The following is a 22,310-nucleotide window of genomic DNA, read 5'->3' as shown; positions in this document are numbered from 1 at the left end:
TAAACTGGTCTTAAACTCCTGGCTTCAAGCAATCCTTCTGCCTCAGCCCCATGAATCCCTGGGATTACAAGTGTGAGCTAATGCACCTGGCTCACAAAAGGTCTACTTTATAACAGGTTCTGATTTTAGCACATATAGAAAGACTAGTATCATTAATAACAGAAAATATATTTATGACGAACTCAAGATATTTCTTGATTATTGGTCTCAGAATTTTCCTGAAGTGACCAGACTCAGAGCAAGGCATTGTATATATTGGCCCCCAGAGTAGACAGAATTTCAGCTGTCCAATGATGTTCTGACATTGCACTGCACTCCACCACCACCACACTTTCCTGTTTGTCTTTGGTTAGACAGGTGAAGCCCACCCAGAGAGGAAAGAATTCCAGCAGCAGGCATGCAGGATTACTCAGCCAACTTTGTAACATGCAGAAAGAAATGAGCTCTTCTTTCTAAGCCCAATGAGGAAGAACTAGTAGTTAGGACATTTTCCCTCTATAATTTTTAAGATCATACATACATAATTTTATGGTTTAATATGAGGGCAGTTACTAACTTTAACAAAGCGTACATATCTCTATTACATCATGACTGTAACTTTTCAATCATTATCAAATTTTAGGAGCACGTAATTCTGAGAGACTTTTGTGGTTTTAATCTCTGAATGTTTGTTCCCAATTCACAGCGTAACAGAAGCTAAATGACCAGGGAAGTACCATGCCAAGCTTCAGGTCTTTGGACTCACCATGGGAGACAAGGGGGTGTCCAAGCTGGTTTCCGTCTTACTGTCATCAGCGTCACTGTCCTTATCACTGCCACTGTCGTTGACAAAGCATATCTGCAGGTTCATCCCACTCTGTAGTCTGGGCAGGAACAAATAGGACACTAAGTCTGCTTTGCGATTTGTTATTTGGCTGCAGCCATTAGGACTATCTGAAAGTGGCTTTTTATGTTCTTCATGCGGAGAAGTGAGTAACCAAAATTACTCTCCACTTAGAAATGACAACTTTTGCTAGAGGAGTTTCCAATATTCTATTTGTTTCTTTCCACACCACTGTCCTGGTCACTCAGCACAATACCAGATAAAGATGGGCTGGGCAACTGAGTTTACAGTCCTGCTGATCAAGATGAACGGGGGCCTTTAGGAAGTAACTGTCATGAGGGTGGACACCGGAAGAGGGACTTTACCAGACAGCAGAGAGCTAGCCAGCGCTCCTTCCACCACGTGCAGCGCAAGACAGCTGTCTGTGAACCGGGGAGCAGGCCCCCTCCAAGATGTGACCCCCAGCACCTGATCTTGGCCTCCCCAGCCTCTGCAACCATGAGAAATGAATACTGCTATTTAATCTCCACCCCCAACACCCCAAAGACATAATTTTAGTCGCATCTCTGGTAGGCCTAGTCTCCGTGTAAGATTAGAGAAAAAAAAGGCAAAAGGCAGCTCCCTGAGCAGGAAGAGGTCTCAGGCAGCTCATCTGAGCCAGGTTTGGGGCAGAGGACACTGAATTTCAAGAGAAAGGCAAAGGGCAATGCACCTGATGTTTGGCATTTATGATTGATTTTTAAAAATTCCAATGGTAGAGATGCTTTCTAGAAATCGCTCAGATGACTCATTTAAGAAAACAACACAGAACCCAAAAAAGAAAATCTAACACCACCACTGCTATTGTTATGGGTATGCACCGCCACCTACTGGTATGTTCTGTAATTGCTGAAAGTCCCAGCCAGTGTCTACTGTAAGAAATGCAGCCTTTCTTGTTTTGTTTTTGTTTGTTTTTTTTGGAGATAGTCTCACTTGGTCACCCAGGGTAGAGTGCCTTGGCATCTAGCCAAGAGAGGAAAGAATTCCAGCAGCAGGCATGCAGGATTACTCAGCCAACTTCTATAATATGTAGGAAAGAAATGAGCTCCTATTTCTAAGCCCAGTGAGGAATAACTAGTATTTAGCACATTTTCCCTTTGTAATTTTTAAGATCATACATATCTGACTTTAGAGTTTAATATGAGAGCAGCTGCTAACTTTAACAAAAGTGTATGTATCTGTATTATAGAAATAAAGAAACCTCAAACACCTCAGTTCAAGAAATCCTCCAGCCTCAGTCACCCCAGTAGCTGGGACTACATGTGCCTGCCACAGTGCCTGGCTAGTTTTCTACTTTTAGTAGAGATGGGGTCTCACGCTTGGGTAGGCTGGTCTCAAACTTCAAGTGATTCTCCCGTCTTGGCCTCCTAAAGTGCTAGGAATATAGGTGTGAGCCACCGTACAGGGCCAAGAAATGTAGCCTTTCTCTCCACACGGCTAGCTCCCTTCCCTCCCTGCCCTCATGGCACAGGTGAGGAGAGCCAGGCCCAGAGCTGGGGGAGGTTCCACTGTGATCAGCTCAAGGTGCCGAGAGTCAGGTGGACTCAGGTTCTGAATCCTCACTTCTTTCTCCAGGGACATTACATAAGCTCCGTGAACCTCATTTTCCTCATCCATAAAATGAGATACTATAAAATAGTCCAACGGAATATTACAGGGAGGAGTCTGTTCAGAGCTTGATACATGGCAGGTGCTCTATCCAAGTTAATTGTCCTCCTTTTCCTTTACTTACTGAAAACTCAGGACAAAGGAACACAGAATTTTAGAGGTGATGTAACTTTGTGAGGGGACCTCTGAACCACTAACTCTAATACCACTGGCCCAATCACAGTCAAGCCTGAAGGAGAATCAGCTTCCGACAGGGTGCGCTGGAGTTGTCGATACCTGCCAGGCACCATGGCCTTCTGTGGAGCTGGGATCTACCTCCTTTTAACTTCCTTCCATTGGATTTTGGTTTTTCTGGAGAAATCCAATATGTTCAGTTACTCTTTGATCCAGTATAAGTTTTAAAATTATAATGTCTGTAGTTGGTCTAAAAATTAAAATCAACCCATTTTTAACAATAAAACGTAAGCTCTACAGATAAGCTCTACAGAGAGAGGGAAAAAAGCTGTTTGCAAATTAAGAACATGCACATTTTAAAGCCTACCTAAAATAAATCTAACATTATGTAGCATTTTCTTTTTGCTGAATAAAGTTTTGAGAAGACGTGTCTAGCTACTGGATGCATAGATTATAAACACATAAAGTAACCTGTGATATAAAACACAAAACCAAACCAAAATAAAGTTTAAAATGTCCAAAGATATATGTTTTCATACAGAAATAAATTTGATCATACGTTCTTTTGTTCTGCCCTCAAACTAACCTTTCTTTCAGGGATTAACTCAGACCTAGGTCAACCTGCCATACTACATTTCCAACTCAGTAAAAGTATAGGAGAGGTGGGCGGGGGGAGGGAATTAGTAGTATGGGTGGAATGAAAAAAAAAACCACCTCCTGTAGAAATTGGGAAAATCGCCTTAGTACCACATTATCGCCATGGGAAACTGATGAGAGCGTCTTAGGGGGTGAGACTTACAATTCCTTACAGCAGTAATCACCAAGAACGTTACTCTCAGGAAAAGGAAATTATATGACATAACAGCTAATGGTTCAGAGGGGATTTTAGTAAAGACATCTTAAAATGGGCTCAGGTTTCAAGAAGGATTTGTTTGTCTTTAGCCTTTAAGCGGTTTTAAGATGAAGCCGGCTTTGGGTGAAATTCAACCACAGCTCCCAAGCAGACTGGCTGGGTGGATGGGACCACCAGCTGCTGAAGGCCTCTCCGCTGCAAGGCTGAAGGACAGTCAGCCCCCTGTTCCCAGCCCTTCCTGTCCTGGGAAGCACGGCTGCTCCGGAGGCTCACTTCTGGACACTGGAGTTCCTCGCTTTCTGCACCTCCCACTGCAGAGTATCTGGCCCCTCTTATACGATCCAGGCTGCAGAGGGCCTCATTTGCCCGGATCTCTTAAGCACAGTCTGAGGTGAGAACAAAACACCATCTTCACCCTACCAATTAGAGACATAATTTCAAAGTATCTGATTCGAGGTTCTGGGATGCTCTGAGTGGCGTTTAGCAGAGCACTGGCTGCAAAGGCTGCTGGAAGTCTGCCTTGCTGTGGATTTCACTTCTAAAAGGTCTGTCCTGGTCGTCCCAGAAAACTCTCTTCCCTTACACATGCCATGGCAATGAAAAACAATACTGCCGCCCAGAACTACCTACAGGGAGCACCAGAGGTCTGGAAGGACAGGAAGAATGCTCTGAGAATGCGATGAAGACTAAGTATGTCTTCAGGACCTCTCTGAGCACACGCGGCCTCTGTGTGACCGTGCATACCGGCCAGGAGTGAGAGGGCGTTTAGTCCAGAGGCTGCTCAGTAACCACGTCTGCTCCGCATTTACAGTAAGGAAGGCTGTTATTTAAGAAACACTTGTGTTGCCTTGAAGCCCATAGCTCAGTGAGTAGGGCACCAGCCACATACACCGAGGCTGGCGGCTTTGAGCCCGGCCAGGGCCTGCTAAACAGCAATGACAACTGCAACAACAACAACAAAAAAATAGCTGGGCAATGTGGCGGGCGCTGTAGTCCCAGCTACTTGGGAGCCTGAGATAAGAGAACTGCTTAAGCCCAAGAGTTAGAGGTTGCTGTAAGCTGTGATGTCACAGCACTCTACGGAGGGTGACAAAGTGAGACTTTGTCTCAATAAAAAAAACAAAAAATGCATGTGCTGACTTCCAGCTGCTGTTACCAGTGATAACATTAAAAGATGCACAGAACTGAGAGGCTGGCAGAGAAGAAAAGTTTCTAACTACTAAGAGGGTATCTCAAAAGCCCACCCAAGTGGTAATATGATTTGGAGAAAAGATAACATTTTTTTCAAAATACAGAGACCAGACCCGTTTATTCCCTGAGAAAAATAATACCATAGTCCTAAAATTTGCTGGTAACTTCTAAAAAGGCAGTAGCCTTTGTGAATCAGGCCTTTGTCCTTGGCGTTGGAGTAGGGCTGGTCTGAGGCTGGTTCTGATGCCTGGAACTATTTACAGTTCTCTGATCTTAGAAATGGGAGTCTCCCAACATCAGCATCTGCGCGTAAATGTTTAAGATTCTTGGGTAAGGTCTTATCCCCCACCCACCACACTTCACTTGAACTACCGCACTGAATTTTAGTTCTGAAGTATGTTCACTCACACTCTCTCCCTGGACTGTAAAATCTGTTACCTATGGGTTACAGGCAAGATAATCATTACTCAGAGGAGTCAAATGACTTGCCCCAGACACGTGACAGCCTCAGTATAAAAATGCCTCCAATTCTTCCCCTCGTACCTGGCCTCTCTGTAATGTGATGCAGCTTCTGCCATCAAGAAACAGAGGCTATGTTCTTACCCTTGGGTTAGCCTTGTTACTCATCTCAGCCAACAGAAGGCAGAGGAAGTGATGCTGTTCTGGCTCTGAGCTTGTCCTCAGGGAACCCTGCCACCGCCCTCAGAACAAGTCCTCACTAGCCCGCTGGCCATGACTTCACAGCACAGAGCTCCAGGGCCGGCTGTCTCAAGACATGTGTGAAAGGCCAGCTGACAACAGGAGGGCCACCTCGCCATGACAGCTGAGCGCAGACACGCAGGCAAGCCTGTCTGAGCCCAGCTCAGTGCAGCAGAACTTCCTGCTGACTGATGGGGTCCTGTGCAGAAATACAGGTTTATTGTTATATGCTACTGAGGTGGGTGGTTGTTTTTTTAAGTTATGCATCATCATTGTGGCAGTAAGTGACGGGTACAAAGTCACAAAGCAAGAGACGCCATGGACTTCTGATTTGGGAATCCAGCAGGCTTTCCCTCATAATTCATTTAACCTCGGCTTTGGATTTATTAGATCCTGTCTAGGTCCAGCAATCTGATGTTGAAGGGCATATACCTCCCGTCCTTGCTTATAATTTCACGGCAATTGTACAGCTTTCCTTAGGAAACAGAGCAAGGGGGACCTTCCCATGTGCCAGGAATTCCAATTATGCACTATCTGTCTACAGCCAGCATGGCTGAGAGCCACTGGCGCTGCTGTGCCATTTGTCACTCAATCTCCCCAACTAGTTTGTGGCCGGGCCGTTAAAATATATTACTTCCATTTATTTTAATGGATCTTTGATGCATTATTCAAAGGTTTTATACATAATGAATAATTACCCATATTTTTATACCATATCTTTTTGTTTCATAAGAATTTCAAAGGTGATGGAACATAAAATATGGATTGTAACTACCCAAGGGTAGCTATAAACACATTTCATTTTCCTGAGAATCTGTCATGAAGAAACAGTGTGGGGATGATTGGGGTTTGAGTAAGCGTGAGATGTACTTTACGTGTGATGCCGTCTCAGTGGAATGTGTCGAGGTGGGCTAAAATGAGGTACTGTGACTTCTTTGTAAATTGTAAAATCCTTTTCCCATTTTGCAAACCCTGCCTCATCTTCTTTTCTCTTTTGATTCCATATTGGCGTTTGCCGAGAGAATCACAGAAATGCCTTTAATTATTTACAAAAACCCCCAGAAAACAAAATTCTGCTTTCCTTTGTAAAAATACAACGTTACAACTTATTTTATTTTAGTGGGATGGTGTCAACCTTCTTTCACTGAGGGGTAGGCAATGCACAGGATGAGAATTTATTGGACTTTTTTTGCAGTTTTTGGCCAGGGCTGGGTTTGAACCCACCACCTCCGGCATATGGGGCTGGTGCCTTCTTCCTTTGAGCCACAGGCGCGGCCCAGAATTTATTGGACTTTTTAAAAAGAATTTTACTTACAAGACAGCTGCAAATATTGATGGTTCAACATTTATGATCACACTCACTAAAGGAGTATAAATGATTTTTATGACTAGATAAGATAGTGATAAGCTTGTCCAACAGTGTATTCACTCACCCAGTCACTTGGTGGTCAGGCAGTAACAGCCCTGTCCACTCCACCGCACCAACAGGCTGGTGTGATAGCCGTGGTCCCCTTCAGCCTGGGGACACACTTTCTAGTTGGCTGCAGTCTCCACTCTCCCTACGGCTCCTTTCCGTCTGGGCTACTCAACCCACTTATGTTTCTTCTGGGCCCCTGAAGGCATTTCATAGTTCATGATCTTTATTAAGCGGATGCAGAGAAGTAGAACCGGGGGTAAAAAACAGGTTTTCTGACAGGTTCTAAGTGCTTGGATCGGGAAATGACAAGGTATAAATAGAAATGTGGAACGTACAGAGCCTTGGAGGGAAGCTCGCGGAACACCGGCAGTCACTCCCTGTCTTAGAGCTGAGAAAACACGCGCTTCTGCTGCCTGGACACGAGAGGAGTGAAAGGGCAGGAATTGTACAAGAAAGGTCTTTAGTGAACCGGGGCTTGGGGGAATAAATGCAGGGGAGAGATAAGAAAGCAGAACCCACAAGGTTAAGGGTGGTCTCCAATGCCAAGGAGAGGATGGGGGACGGGACATTGTATCTGTTACATCCTGTCCTGATGCTACACTTGTAGGACTCAGAAGCCAAGGACAGTAGCTCCAAAGGCAGCCAGGGGCTTGCTTGTCCATTCTTGTGATAAAGCAAGTATCCAATGTACTCAATACTAACATGAAGCCAGTAGATGGTGTAATACACGTTCACATAGGAGAAAAACTCAATTCGATTCAAGTTTGGGGGAGGAGGAAGGGGGGAAGGGGAGGAGGGAGGGGGAGGGGATTGGTGTTGGTGTGCTCCCACTTAATAGGCACAATGTCAGGGTACATGGCGCACCTCCTGGGGGCCGGACACAACTACAACTGGGACGACCTACCGAATGCAAATGTTGTAATCTAGTGGTTTGTACCCTCACAGTAACCTGAAATTAAAAAAAAAAACAAAAACAGAAAAGGTGGCTGGAGTGTGACTGGCCCTGTCTGGGTTTCCTTCTTCTAATCCTACATTTGATGCTTTTTCTGTTTCTTCTTCTAAGGCCACTTCTGAACCTTCCACCTGTATGTTGCACAAGATGCCCGTTGGCACCCCGCACCACACGGCCACAGACTCTTCCCCCTGGCTTAAGCATCTAACTGAAAAGGGATCCTACCCCTCACCAGCTTTTTTTTTTTTTGCAGAAACATCAGCCCCTGTATCCTAAAGGGAGTCTCTGGAGAGCTTCAAATCAATCCCTGCATTCTCTGGACAGCTGCTGGTTCTGTGTCTACAGTAGTGTCCATTTCCTTCACCAATGACCACTTTTATATCATTAAACTTATAATTACAGGGTCTTAACGTTGGGAAAATGCATTTTCAACAGAAATGTTCTCTAGCATGAACGGACAAGCAGAATGAGACCTCTTCTGATAATAGGCATAAAACAGCCATCTCTCACAGGACCTAAATGTGGTCTACTTTCATTTTAATTAAGGCCAAATAATCCTCAAGCAATGTATACTCTGAAATAAAAACTTTTAAGCATCTACTACGTGCCAGGCATTTTACATATCATAACTCTAACCCTCAGATACACATAAAGCAAGTATTGTGAACTTTGTTTTTCATATAAGAAAACAAATGTGGAGAGAGGTTAAATTACAGGTAACAAGGCTGATGCCTAGGAGAGTCCATCTTGAAAGGTCAGGGCACTTTAAGAAGGATAGCATACATTCAGAAAAAGAGAAGGATGAAAAAAGAAAGCAAAACAAAAGCCAAATCAAAAACTAGCAAGAATTCAGTGCCTAACGGTAAGAGGTTGATGAAGTTTATTACAGTGGAACGTCTGCTGAGCTATTACGCAGTCAGCAAAAATGCACACCATGGAAGAACAGGTGTGTGGATAGCAACACACATTCCCGATGTGTTGTTAAGTGGAAGAAAACAGGCTGTATGATTTCCATTTTATAAACAAAAACATGGAGACTATGCACAGAATAAATGGCAGAAAATACACCTAAGATGTTTTTGTTAGAAAAGATTCAGTCGACTTTGGATTTTTCTTTTATTTGAGTGCCCACATGTGAGCATCTAGCAGGAATTAAAAAAGAAAAATAAAAGAACATCAGAGAGCTGATGATTAGCATTTGTGTGTTGGAGGAACGGTGAGGAGGATCAATGTTTGACAGCTGGGAAGGATGGCTGGCTGTGACTCAGACCATGTCCACGAGGGGCTGTGACTCATGTGTGAGTCAGGCGGGGCTTTTGGTTTGGGCCCGGGTGTTGTGAGTGGGTGGAGATCCATGGGTAGCAAGAAACATATTTTCTCAGAATTGAACAGTTCTGCGGATGGTGGACTCTTTGATTCAGCTGTTGACTTCCCTTCTAAATCCTATCCGGATCCCATTCTCATCCTTGGAGCTGCAGTAAATTAGTCTCTAATGTAACTGATAGAAATGTAACTGTATTTTCAAAGCCAGCCTACTCATTTAGAGAAACATCAGCCCCTGTATCCTATCCTAATGTTCAGCTCAGATGGAGTTTAACTTACATGCAGGTTATAAGTTATAAGGACAGACGAGATGCCTGTCCCCTGTCAGACCTTTGATAACTTCCAGCAGCGGTGGAGAGTGAGTGAGTTATACGACTGAATTAGATACAAATCTTAACCGCAAATTCTTTCAGTCTTTTGAACACTGAAGCAGTGCTTTTATGACTTTTTATGTTCATGTTTTAAAATATTTTGGAGCCACTGGTTAGACCTAATTTTGTGGCAAGCTTCATCTTAAAAGTTTAAACAATCTCTTTTATGATTTAATTTGTGACAATTTGAATTTTAAGCAGTGATTAAAGAGAAAGCAGTGGATCTACTGAATTGCACTGATTCTACGAAGTGTGGTTCTTCACATTTTGCCATCTTTATATTTATTTATTTGACACAGAGTTTTACTTCGTTGCCCTCAGTAGAGTGCTGTGACATCAGAGCTCACAGCAATCTCAAACTCCTGACTCAAGGAATTCTCTTGCCTCAGCCTCCCAAGTAGCTGGGACTACAGGGGCCTGCCACAATGCCTGGCTAGTTTTAGAGATGGGGTCTCCCTCTTGCTCAGGCTGGTCTTGAACTCCTGAGCTCAAGCAATCCATCCACCTCAGACTCTCAGAGTGCTGGGATTACAGGCATGAGCCACCATGCCCAGCCCATTTGCCATCTTTAAAATCGAGATGCATTTCACAGTCACCCCGTCCCCGGCAGCTGGTGACATGACCACAGTCTCAACTGCAACTCTGCAGCCAACAAACCACGTAAGGGCTCTGAGGAAGGGTGGGCTCTGCTGGCTGCTCATACCTTCTGACAAAAAGCTCAAGTGTAGAACCTTGCTGCGTGGGGGGCAGTGGCTTAGGAGACTCACATCTGACAGTGTGAAAGCTGAGCCACTGACAACTCTCAGGGAAAGTAGTTCAGTGGAAAGTTAGACTGTGAAAGTGAAAAACTTTCCGGACTACTTTAACTCAACATACCTCATTTTTTTTGCACGCAGTAGAGGCACCTATGATGAAAGCAAATGTCCAAACAAGCCTGAAAGGACTCTTTCAGTAATCAAAACAGAAATCCCAAGTGTTAAGGAGTCGTGTGTTACCAATGGGCAGTTTACATTTTTAGTGGTACGTAAAATATCTGTTTGTTTCTAATCGATGGTGTCTGAGAATGAATAAAAATGATTTAAAAAAATACTGTAATAGCAAACCCTAACGCAGCACTGACTCTGGTCCTCGCGCTCACTTCCGAGTGCCTTGCTTGTCTTATTCACGGTAACCCCAGGAAGGAGGCACTGTTATTGCTCCATCTGACAGGTGAGGACACTGAGCAACAGGTGAAGGCATCAGTGTATGCAAGCAGCGGAGCCCTCTGGCTCCCGAGACCCTGATCCCACCCACCCTGCACCCAGCTCTGGCCTGTGCTGCAGGATGATGAACAGAGTGTGGGGACACACCGTCTCACGACAGACAGTGGAAGGACAAACCTCGGACCAGCCTGGGAACAGCGACTGCCTCTGCTGAAGAAACAGAGAGACTGGAAGAATGGAGGACAGAGATGGGAGGACCTGAGCTTTTTTTATGGTATTTTCAATGACACGGTTTGATTTCCTAAAACTACACAGAAATTTTTTAAAAAACACCACTTCACATAGTATGGTCAGTGGATTTTTTTCCCCTCTTAGTAATCTGTTGAAAATTGCAATAGATCAGGGTTTCTGTCCTATGGAAATTTCTTCCATAGGCTTTTTTGAAATCATAGCTGTGTACAATAATGCAATCATGAGGTACAATGTGCTGGCTTTATATACAGTTTGAAATATTTTCACTGAACTGGTTAACATAGCCTTTATTGCATTTTTTTAATTATTGTGTTCAGACCTTTATACTCCACACTTAGTAAATTTTTAATACACATGATAATCTGAATGAGAACAGTCGGAGGGTGCAGAAACTGCTATGAAAGACTGAGTGAAGGAAGGGGTCTGAGCCTCCAGAGGCCCTGGCCTCCCTGTGGGCGGGGAGGGTGTTATCTAGCAGCAGTGAAGGCTTTTGTGCACCCACAAAGGAGCCCAGTCACATGAGCTGTGTGTGTCCAGATGCACGTGTGCAACCACCGTCCAAAGGCAGTGCAAACTGCAGTAATAAAGCCATCGTAACTTGGCAAAGACAGTGCGCCAGTGAAAAAGATTTCCTAGAAGCTCCTTTAATTAAACATTCAACTGTCCGCCACAGCCATTTTTAAATACAAACGCAGCCCTGTGGTCTTTTTCTCCCTACCTCGCACCCTTTTGCCATAGCTCAGGCAATTGAATTCTCATTGGTGATTAAAAAAAAAAAATTCATAAGACAGGATACAGCTAGTTATCCCTCTAGCAAGATGTCAAATTCAGCTTGCACAAAAATAATTGCACCTAATTAAACTGGGGTCACTGGCATTATTGTAAAGTGAGGCTATTTATTAGACAAAGAAAATTTCACAAATACCAATTTGCTTTTCTTTCAAGTTTGTGAAGGAGAAGGATTGCTTACATAATTACATTTGTTTTGCCATTTTAATCTTATTACTCCTCAAAAGATCCACTTCAAATCTTGCTTCACTTTTGAAACTGTGTAATATTTTAGGGTACTCTCGAATTAATGCGTGGAGGAGGGTGTGAAAAAATGATGGGTTTTCTGTAGATTTCCCAATGATTTTTCAAATAATACAATCAAAGAAGAAGTCAGCTACACTTGCAATGACACGGCTATGTGAAGGATTTTCTAAATGAACTATTAGTACAGATGTAGAGATAAATACAGAAATTTAAAGATATGTTGCATGTTCTAAATAGGTTGCTATAGTATGAGCCTATTATTGCAAGGATGCTACAGGGTGACTTTCGCTGAGTGGGAATAGGACACACTCTTTCCTGACCAATGCTGGGCAGATATGACCATTCTGCTTAACTTCTTCCAGCAAATCATACAAATGTTATTACTGCGGTAGATAAGACGATGATTCACTTTCCTGGCAAAATGATGCTAGTTCAACCCATGATTCTGTGGCAGGTTACGGATACAGATCCAGCTCCTCACATGCAAAGGCTCTGTGGATCCTACCTCTTTAACGTTTCTCTAGATCCAGTTGATAAAAGCTCCCTGGGGTGTCCACATCTCCCCTCCCACCTTCCAGTCTAAACACAAAAGGAGGTGGCAGCTGCCTATCATTGGTCTTGTCTCAGCCACTTGACAATAAACCTATAAGGCCAAGAAAGGAGTTTTGATTTGAGATGGTGGACTGGCTGAGATAAAAGCACACAGTAATCATTATTCAAAGCAGCTTCTCAAAAGTTCTCTGGGGAATTTCTGCTTTTCATAGTAACCAGGGTTTGGAGAGAAGGGTATGGCCCATCTTAGGCTACACCATCTCACTGTATACTTTATAAAAAAGACCATACTAGACTGTATCCATATTTTTATATATGTAAATAAAACACATCTTGGGGTTAGGTAAGAGGAGAGGTGAAGATCAGATTTTGCACTTACTCTCCAGTGTCAGATCAGGTTGCAATGTTTGAAAAAGGAAAGATTTTTCTGCACGTCCATCATTAACGATCATTCGATCTTGTGCCTCCATGGCAGCTAAGCCAGTTTCTATTCTTTTAATAACACTAATCTATATCTGAGCTCCTACTGTGAAATGAATATATAATGCTAACTGAAGATTAGTTTGACTAGTGAAAAAATATTTTGCAGAAACATATTACACTAGTCATAAAAAAGAATATTTTTTTAAAGAAAGTGACTAAATGTAGTATTTTTAAAAACCTTATTTCAAAAGTAGGTGATTCATTTTTTCTCATTTCCTTGTGAGCTTTTAAAAACTTTTCACTGAAACATTTTTTAAGTTAAAAAAAGGTCATACAGTCTTAGTTTGAGAAGGTGGATATGTGGATTAGCAAATAAGAAGAAAATGACACTCCCTAAATTTGCCACATTTCAGTATAAGTCAAATTTAATTAATTGAGTTATGAACCAACATAGAACATTCTTTTGCTGCAGAGTTAAGCATGACATGTCTTTATGGGATTACTGTAAGCCTAGCTTACATTTAACAGCTTGTCATTCTTTTAAAAAATGCTTTAGGAGATAGCACCATCTAGAAAAACCCAAGGGAGCTGAAACTCAGTGAACAACTGAGAACTTCCACTCACTAGAAAGGGTTCAACTGCGGTCTTCCGAGACCCTCATGCTATTTCATAGCTTTTCACGTACTGTGTCATAAAATTACTTTTTGCAGGGAAATGCACATTCTTTAAAAAGATAACCAGTACTAGTTTGCCAAAGATCCCATTCACCTTAACAAGTAAGATCATCACTTTAGAACCCATTATTTGGCCAAATAATTTTAAGTCCTCAGCCTCAATTAAAATTGGGTAGTAAATTCATACACAGTTTACCTGGTTCTGATTATTTAACTGATTCGACACATGTCCCCTGATACATTTTCGAGTATCATATTGGTAAACTCAAAGTGGTAACATCCTTCAAGCACATTTGTAAATCCAAAGTGAGGCATTTCTAGCTCAACAAAGAATTTCAGGGGTTATAATGCATTAGAAAAACTAAGTCAATTCCAGCAGAGATAAGGAATATGGGTTATACAAATGCAACCGAACATTCCTAAAGGCTTTTCTCCTACATCATTACTGCTGAGGGAGATGACAGTCTTTGCAACTTTGAATTTACAGCGGTCGAGTGATAGTGCTTAGAAACATTCAGTCTCATTACTGAACATCATCCTGAGGGGGATCCAAAAAAAAGTCAGCCTGTTGGTGGGATGATCTCATCCCAGAACGTGGGGATGAAGCCTCTGGAAGAACAGGATATAAATAATCGTCCTTATGGTGAGTCAACAAGTGGAGCCTGTCATGAGCTACTGTGAAATACATGTGTGTTTAGATCTCTGCGTATCCAAAGGGGGTAGATGACTCAGTGATTTTCAAAGTTTGCTGTGTCACAAGAGTTTCAGGTAGGTTTCTGGGGCGTGTAGGGCAGGGGTGGAGGGAGGCACCAAAGGGAGAGACATGGACAGGGCAAGTGGGAGGGGCAAATGTTCGCTGGGCAGGGGTGGCCCGGCCCTTCCCCTTCAGTCTCCTGAATCCGAGGAGGATTGCTTTGTTTCACATATGAGGCTTCTGCTCAGGATTCGATGTGAAATATTTCTGCCATTAAAGTATCAAAAACCTTCATGTGACTTCAGTTAACTGTGCCATACTGAACGCAGATTATCAACTCCTGACTGATTGCAGATTTAAGAAAACTTAACACTTTCAACTCTTGGTAGGAAATCTAGGCAAGGTCTATTGAACTTTGGGGTAGAAGATTATAGTTACAGGAAGCATTGACCAGGAAAGGAACGTTGGATGGAATTAATTATATAAACTTGTAAGATTAAGAACTTAGGGTCTTAAAACACACACTAAGGAAGTGAAAACAAGCAGCAACCTAAGTGGTACAAACATCCACGTGGTACATGCGATGTGTTTAGCATCAGTACCAAGACTCAGTTTTGACCAGTCAACAAGAAAAGCACAAAGTCTAAGTCCAAGAGAAATTTAGATGTAAGGTCCAACCAGACATTTCAGGGAAGACAAAACAAAATATAGGGAATAAACACAATGAAATACCATGCTGTCCTAGTCAGTTAACAAAAATTTAAAAGAAATTGATGCTTTCTAGTATTATGAAGGTTGTGGTCCAAAGGGTCTCTGAAGCATTGCAGTAGGAGAGAGGAGCTTGCAACCACGATGGAGAACAGTTTGACGTTATCTTCTCAGTGTGAACATTCAGGTATTTTCCTAATCATTCCACTCATTGCTATTGCTGAAGAGAAATGCTGGCAGAGCAAATGGCATTGTCTTTAAGAGCACAATCTTTAGAACAACTCAACCCCCATCAGAAGAAGGGTGACTGAACAACCTGTGGTGTATTGATACCGTACAATACAAAGTGGCAGTCAACACGTGGGCTGGGGAAGGGAATAAAGAAGCCACTCTAATTTCAGGACAAAGTATATAATTTCTCAAGTAATCACAGTTTACTATATGGTTCAGTGAGAATAATACATGATCTTAGTAATATAAATATTGGATAGTTATTGGACGTTAAGCTGTGAAATAATTATAAAGGATGAATGGGGGGATATATGTGTGTCTGTGGGAGATCTGTGAAGAAAAGCTAAATCCCAATTTTCTAGAGTAGGTAGTCTGATGGATATTTAAAATAAAAACTAAGAAGATGAATACTTTATTTAGAGATATGTGGGTAAATATCAGAAAAAAATAGTCAAGGAGTTAAAAGTCATTGCTTCTGAAAGATGAAACAAGCCTACATATATATACTTTATTTAAAAAATAAAACCCTCCCATTTGCACCAGATAGACATGACATTGCTGAGCAGACTGGGCTGTTAGAACAACTTAGTACTCTGGGGAATATTAGAGAACAGTTGCAGAAATCTAAAAGACTCTATGGTACAATCCCCTCACTTCACAAAAATGAAAAAAAATAAGGCGTGGTAAAACTAAGTAAATCGGGAAGAAAAAAAAACTAAGTAAATTGTTAAAAAGTCCCCAAATTAGAAGTGAACTAGGACTAATGCTCAGGTCTCCAGGTTTGTAGGCTCTTTCTGGGGAGGAAGAGAGATGCTCCCCAGGCAAAGGGAAGGCTGACCTTACAGCTCCAGGACGAAGGTGGAGGAATAGGAGAGTAGAATGGGACAGGCTGGTCCCACCTGAGGAGGAGATGCTGTCACACTGCAGGGCCAGAGCGGAGCTCTGGTGCTGATGTACCGACCTGCCTGCAGAGCCCACAGACAGGTGTGCGGTGAGCCTGCCCGCCTGCCTTGATTCTTGCTGGTTGAGATGAATCTCTCAGGATCAGACTGAAGCAAAAGGCTTACTGAAACCCACGCAGAATAGACTCTCATTAAAATGTCTCATTCTAGGCCTCACCTGAGGCAGAGACATGGTAGAAATCTGTAGGTTGGATAGCGGTGTGCACACTCTCATTTGTCTGCACCTCCTGGCTTAACATGGTACACATTCCTTGTATTGTAACAGAGTATATTTGCTTTTGGCCCAGAAGACTGAGAGAAACAGACATGGGGGCGGGGGCTGTCAAGAGAACTCTGATTGGTCTTCCGTGACTACCATCTTCACTAAAGAGATGTTCTATATCTTTTCGTCACTCAGAATACCCATATTTGTGAGACCTAAAACTCTGCAGATTGTCTGAACCTTCACGAATCAAAGCCGTCTATGGAATGGCAGCTCAGCCACCGGGCTGGGAGCTTCTTGGGAAAGTAGAGTCTGGAGTCCCATTGAGATCTACTGAATCAGAATCTTCATTTTTGCAATGAAGATGATTCATTCACAGATGATTCATAAGCACGTTAAAGTCTGAGAAGCTTTAGTCCACAATCCTGCTAAGTAAAACTTTAATTTAAATATATTTTATTTGGAATTAGAAGCCATGCAAATGACCAAAGCATCCTGAAATACATCAGGATAAAGAGTAATGATATCCTGAAATAAGACAGAGAAAAACCACCTGGAGGACAGGTTAGCAGCTGTAATAAACATGAAGGATCAAAGCGAGAGTTGTTTCTTAGTTACCAGTACTTACTGCAATCCCACGTGTCAAGGGGGTGATTCTGGGTGCTTTGGGACGGCTTAATGGGACATCTGGTCATTTGCCACATGCCTCTAACCCAGGCGTCCTCAAACTTTTTAAACAGGGGGCCAATTCACTGTTCCTCAGACCATTGGAGGGCTGGACTATAGTTTAAAAGGGCTGGACTATAGTTTAAAAGGGCCGGACTATATTGAGTGTGGAAAAAAAATGAAATATAAAAGTCTGACCTTGAGTCGCTGGGCAATAGGCCTAAAACAACAACAGTGATGGCAACAAATAAACCAAGAAATGGGGGGGAAGAGTCTATCTAACATCCCAATAAAGACGGCAGTATTACGAATTATTGAGGATTTAAAGGGCATCTTTTATGAGACATTAGATGTAAAATCCATTAGGCACATATCAGAAAAATCAACTCAAAAGAGCACTCACCGGGAGGAAAGGCTCGGCTTCCCGCTTTTGCTACAGCTGGTATAAATTCCTGGGCCATCATCAAAGAAGCTTCCAAGCGCCAACTTCTGTCTGATAGACTCTCTCTCATTTTTCTGTGCCTAAAATTTCAAGAAAATAAAAAAGGCCGATAAGCGGGCAGATATGTCACAACCACAGGCAGCCTAACTTGCTTTGTTTCTTAGAACTGTAATATTAGATGAAAAATAAATAAATAGGCTGCAGCACAAGAGTATTTGAGTTATTAAAAGCTGAAATGAAACCAGTCCCTTCTGGTTTCCTGAATGCCTCAGAGCCTTTCTGATCTCCACCCAGGTAATCACGGGCGTGGTGCTACCTGATCCCTGCTAGGAGGGAATGAGGCGGCTGGTTCTGTAATCTTTCTTCCTCTTGCCTGTTAGCTACAGCAGAGTAAGCTGTGGAGGGCAAGCACTTTCTCCCCAATCAGATTGCTGTGATCCCAAATGTGGCCTTTTCCTGTCCCTGGCCCCTCTCTCCCTAACGTGTCCCTGCAGCCGGCCCACTTTCTCTATGGCAAGAACATGAACTCATTTGACTGACATGTGCTGGGTCTCCAGGAGCTGGCAGGTGCCACATGATGACCCCAGAACAGAGCCCAGGACAGGACAGACACAGTGCCTGCCCCCACAGGCTCCTTGTGTCTTCCTGGGAATTGCTGTTGCTGTTGCGTTCGTCTTACCTCACCAGGCTGAGGATGTGGGAAGCCCTGAACCCAACTCCTGGAAGAGCGTGAGGATTCTGACTGGGCCCAGCTGTTCCACATTGGGAAGGGATGTGGGGGTCCATGTGCAGAGGAAGAGGATTTGGTTAACTAGACTACTGTGATCATTTGGTATGTTTACAACACTTAGCTTCCCATAAAAAGCCCCATAAAAACTCACCATGCTGAACTTTAAAACCCTTTAAATAACAGGGGAGAAGATTAGAAATCATTTCCTTGGTTAAAAAATGAAACCACTACAAATACAAACATGAGTTAGAAACCCTGGGCTGGGGGGCCAGAAGTTGCTTTGTGCTTCCTGTGATGATGAGGGCTGTGAGAAGGACTATTTTATTTTCTGAGCTGGGGGTTAAAGACTCACTCAGCAAATCATATTACAAACGTGGGTCACACGGCTGGGCGTGGCTCTGAGGGCTGGTGGTGCCTTGATTCTCCCAAGAGGTGGCTCTGGAGCTGCATCTGAGCATCACCTCGCCAGGAAGACGAAATGCACGGCCTTTTGGATGGGCGAGCTAGAAATGACTTAGTTTCATCCCAAAGCGAAGAGCAGCAGAGAGTAAGAGAAGCTGCTCTGTCTAATATGGGAGTCACCAGTCACATGTGGCTATTCACAGTTCAATTAATAATTAATGAGTCCATGTTAAAATTTCAGTTCCTCAGTCACACTAGCTTCATTTGAAGAGCTCAATAGCCACAGGTGGCCAGCAGATACCCTGTTGGGCAGCACAGAGTAAAACACAAAACCGTATGGGACAACTGAGACAGCTGTGGCTCCCGAGTTCCAGCAGGCAGCGTTCGAACATCTTAGGGTTTCCAGACTGTGCACCCCAGACTGTAGCCCTGAACTTCAGTTTCAATAGAAACTGAGAACATCTAGTTCGAACAACGCTCAGCTCTACTCTTTTCTGCTCCCACATTTTTTTAATCCTCGGACACCATAAGCTTTCTTTCAACTTTCCACCGAGGGAGGACTGGGTCTCTCTTCTCTACAGACTGCGCCTCTGTTTTGGGATGTACCGACCCAGCTATGTCATACCAGGAGATGGCGTGTGCGCAGGCGTGCGTGATGCAGCCACACAGTGAAAGACAGCTTTGGCACAGATTATTTTACAGATGTGCTGCTGATTTCATCCTGTGTACTTGGCTGGCACAGCCCTGAGCCCTGAGAAAGAACGTAAGGTTGTGAAGGGAAGCAAGAATGCCTTTCACTTCACTAACCACTCGTCACTGGACTGCTGGGGAATGGTAATTAAAGCAAACCATCCTTCCAAATGTGCAAGGCTGGTACTTGTGCGGGTCCAGCCAAAACAGAACCACATTGCTTTAACATCCATTCATTTCAAAATCCCAGTATCTGCCAGGCAGTGAGTGAAACCACATCTCAATCCACATAACTGGCAAAGGGGAGTCTCACTCAATGTCTTCAACAGTCAGAAAACTGTTGAGTGGAGCTGAACATCTAAATATAAAATCAGTAGACTACATGACTGTTAATGATTCATGTTCAATGTGCTCGCCCACTACTAGCTTGGGGGCCGAAGGAGGCTTTATTTAAAGAAAAGACCCGTCCCATGTGTGAATGTGTGAATACACCCTTGGTTCCTCATCTACCTTTCCTGACGTACTTGTACACTAGGGCTACAGTTACTGGGGCAGGCCCTTTAAATATTTCTATTTATATTCACTACAGTTCTTTACACTGGAACACCTCCAACAGTTTCAAGAGGACTGCTTTATAATATGTGCTCTTCCCCTTTTCTTTCTCTGGATATCACTGAAAAGTACATCATGAAAAGTATCTACAAACTTGCCAACTCCCCCCCCCACCATGAAACAAAAGAAAAAAGAATATAGATGCTACTCATAATCCCATGACCTAGACATAACTGCTAAGGTTTTGGTGTTTTTCCTCCTAGCTTTTTAAATCTTACAATGAAAATGATCATCAGAGCTGTTCTTGTACAAAGGTCTGACAATTAAGCTCACAAACTTGTCACCATATCCTTAATGCTGGCAGCACAGCAGACCACTCAGCAAGGTGTCATAAACCTTGGTACATCGGTGTCTCACAGCTGTGTTCATGTCGACATGGAGGGTGTCTTGCTGAGTAGTGTATAGTGATATTCAGGGATGAGGTAGGTAGCACTTTCTCTAGGATGGGTATGAGAACTTAATTTTAAGACCTCAGATGTGTGCATTTTCCTCCTCTTTATAAAATTGAGAGCACATTGTTGATTACATTTTGAGCATTTCCCTCACAGTACCTCATATTCTTTAAAGACACAGTGTTTAATGGTTGCATATCATTCCATCCTCTGGAGTTACCATCTATTTTTAGCCATTTGGGATGTGTCAAACTAAAAATCACACAGAAGTCAGCATCTTTACATCAATCCCTGCCCACACGTCTGACTATGTCCTCAGGATAAGTTCCTGGGAGTGGAGTTACCAGATCAGCTCAGTGTGAACAAGTGCGGAGGCTCTTGACACATTCTGTCATGTCGCCCTAGAGAAAAGCTGTTCCGATTCACATGCCCACCAGCAATGTGAAAGGGCCCAGCTTTTACTGCATCCTGCCTCACACGGAGCAAACTTACTTAAAAAAAAGTGGCTTTTAATTTCATAAGCAAAAATCAGTAGTTATTCATTTATTTTTGAGACGGAGTCTCACTCTGTTGCCCTGAGTAGAGTGCTGTGGTGTCATCACAGCTCACAGCGACTCCAATCTCTTGAGCTTGAGCAACCCTGTTGTCTCAGCCTCCTGAGCAGCTGGGACTACAGGCACCAGCCACAAGGCCCGGCTCATTTTTCTATTTTCAGTAGAGACAGGGTATTGCTCTTGCTCAGACTGGTCTTGGATTTATTTTGACGTCTTTGATTACAAGTGAGAGTAGGTATTTAAGTATTTTTAGTTCCTGTACTTTCTTTTCTATTTATTACTTATTTCTAGTTTTGCTTCTTTTTCTACGAAGGTCTGAGCATTTAAACACATTTATATTAAGGGATTTGTCCTTTTCTGTTTTAACGGTGTTCTGTACGTGAGTCAATAGTTTGCTCCCCCTGACTCACTGCTGATGGCTTTGTGGCCAGAAAGCTGTTCTCACTTGATGTTGGAAGATTCAACGAGAGAGTTTGGGTAAGTCACTTAGCAGCTATCCCTGACTCATGGTACAGTAAGTCTGTGATCAACGGTGGCCCTGCAGTTGATCCCCCAACAATTTCTGCTTTGAAGATAAAGAAACGGAGGGCACAGCTCCTTTCTGTGTGCAGGTGTTTCTGCTCCTTCACATCCCGCCTCCACATGGAAGAGTAAGATGTTCTGACACCATGTGGGGGATAAAATGTGCAACTTACAGATCGACTTCTTCCGTGAGATGGACGTGCTGTGTTCTCAGATGAAGAGGGAACAGGTCATTGCAGCACATACACACCATGGACAAATCACAGTCTCAAATATTTACAGTCTAAATATCCTCTTATCAGAGCTGCTCTCCTTATCACCACTAATCAGTCTTAAAATCTAGCAATTGCAGCCTAATACCCTTTTAGCTGCCTACATGTGTAAAACATGTGTGTATAATTTCTAAGGCCTTTTGTTCTCTAAGGAATTACAACTGCAGGGCAGTTACATCTTCCCACCCCCTCCCCAAGGCCAGGGATGCTCCACGGTGAGAAACAGCTGGACATACAGGAAAAGGGAGAGGTGGACTCAACAGGACACTATGTCTGCCTTTACAGCAAGCAGAGCCACGTCCACTCTTAAAGTAGTCTTGAGAAATTCCCTCATAAAACAAAAGTAAAACGTCTAAAATTGATAACTGCTAGCAGAAAGTGAAAGGGCAACTTAGGAATAGTGGCTTATCCCTTCGAGACAGAAAAACCTATTCAAGACCAGGATGAAGTGAAACTGTGCTTAGAAGCTTAGCCCAAGAAAGTTTTCATCTGCTGCTCAATCCCCCACTGCCACTGTCTGAGCCTGGGCAGATGAGGCCCGCAGTGACTTTCCAAGGTACCCTGTGTGCCTCGATCTTAAAACACACACGCCTGGCACTTTCAGACTCTAAACGCCAATGCCCAGCCTTCCCCAGTGTGCCAC

At 43.2% G+C, this 22,310-nt stretch overlaps 2 protein-coding genes across 14 annotated transcripts in view; one reads left to right on the top strand and one right to left on the bottom strand.

Annotated features, from left to right (window-relative positions):
• Window positions 1-10,611, top strand: part of LOC128591761 (uncharacterized) — a 126,195-nt gene extending 115,584 nt beyond the window's left edge. For 3 of the 6 annotated variants that reach the window (XM_053599508.1, XM_053599501.1, XM_053599504.1), the window contains one exon: window positions 3,587-4,955. In XM_053599508.1, the coding sequence (XP_053455483.1) occupies window positions 3,587-3,892 (306 nt within the window). In that variant the 3' untranslated portion in view covers window positions 3,893-4,955. Of the gene's footprint in view, window positions 1-3,586; window positions 4,956-7,867 lie in introns of those variants that run through there. The other 3 variants (XM_053599506.1, XM_053599502.1, XM_053599505.1) reach the window with 2 other exon arrangements.
• The window catches only part of SCHIP1 (schwannomin interacting protein 1), a 791,641-nt gene that overhangs the window by 9,306 nt on the left and 760,025 nt on the right, over window positions 1-22,310 (bottom strand). For 7 of the 8 annotated variants that reach the window (XM_053599493.1, XM_053599494.1, XM_053599496.1 and 4 more), the window contains 2 exons: window positions 17,455-17,573; window positions 746-863 (listed from right to left, as the gene is read on the bottom strand). In XM_053599493.1, coding sequence (XP_053455468.1) covers window positions 746-863; window positions 17,455-17,573 — 237 coding nt within the window. Of the gene's footprint in view, window positions 1-745; window positions 864-17,450; window positions 17,574-22,310 lie in introns of those variants that run through there. The other variant, XM_053599500.1, reaches the window with a different exon arrangement.

Source organism: Nycticebus coucang, chromosome 8 (assembly GCF_027406575.1).
Source record: "Nycticebus coucang isolate mNycCou1 chromosome 8, mNycCou1.pri, whole genome shotgun sequence".
In the NCBI taxonomy this organism is placed as follows: domain Eukaryota; kingdom Metazoa; phylum Chordata; class Mammalia; order Primates; family Lorisidae; genus Nycticebus; species Nycticebus coucang.
Note: the sequence above shows the minus strand (reverse complement) of the source record. Positions and strands in the feature narration are given on the sequence as shown.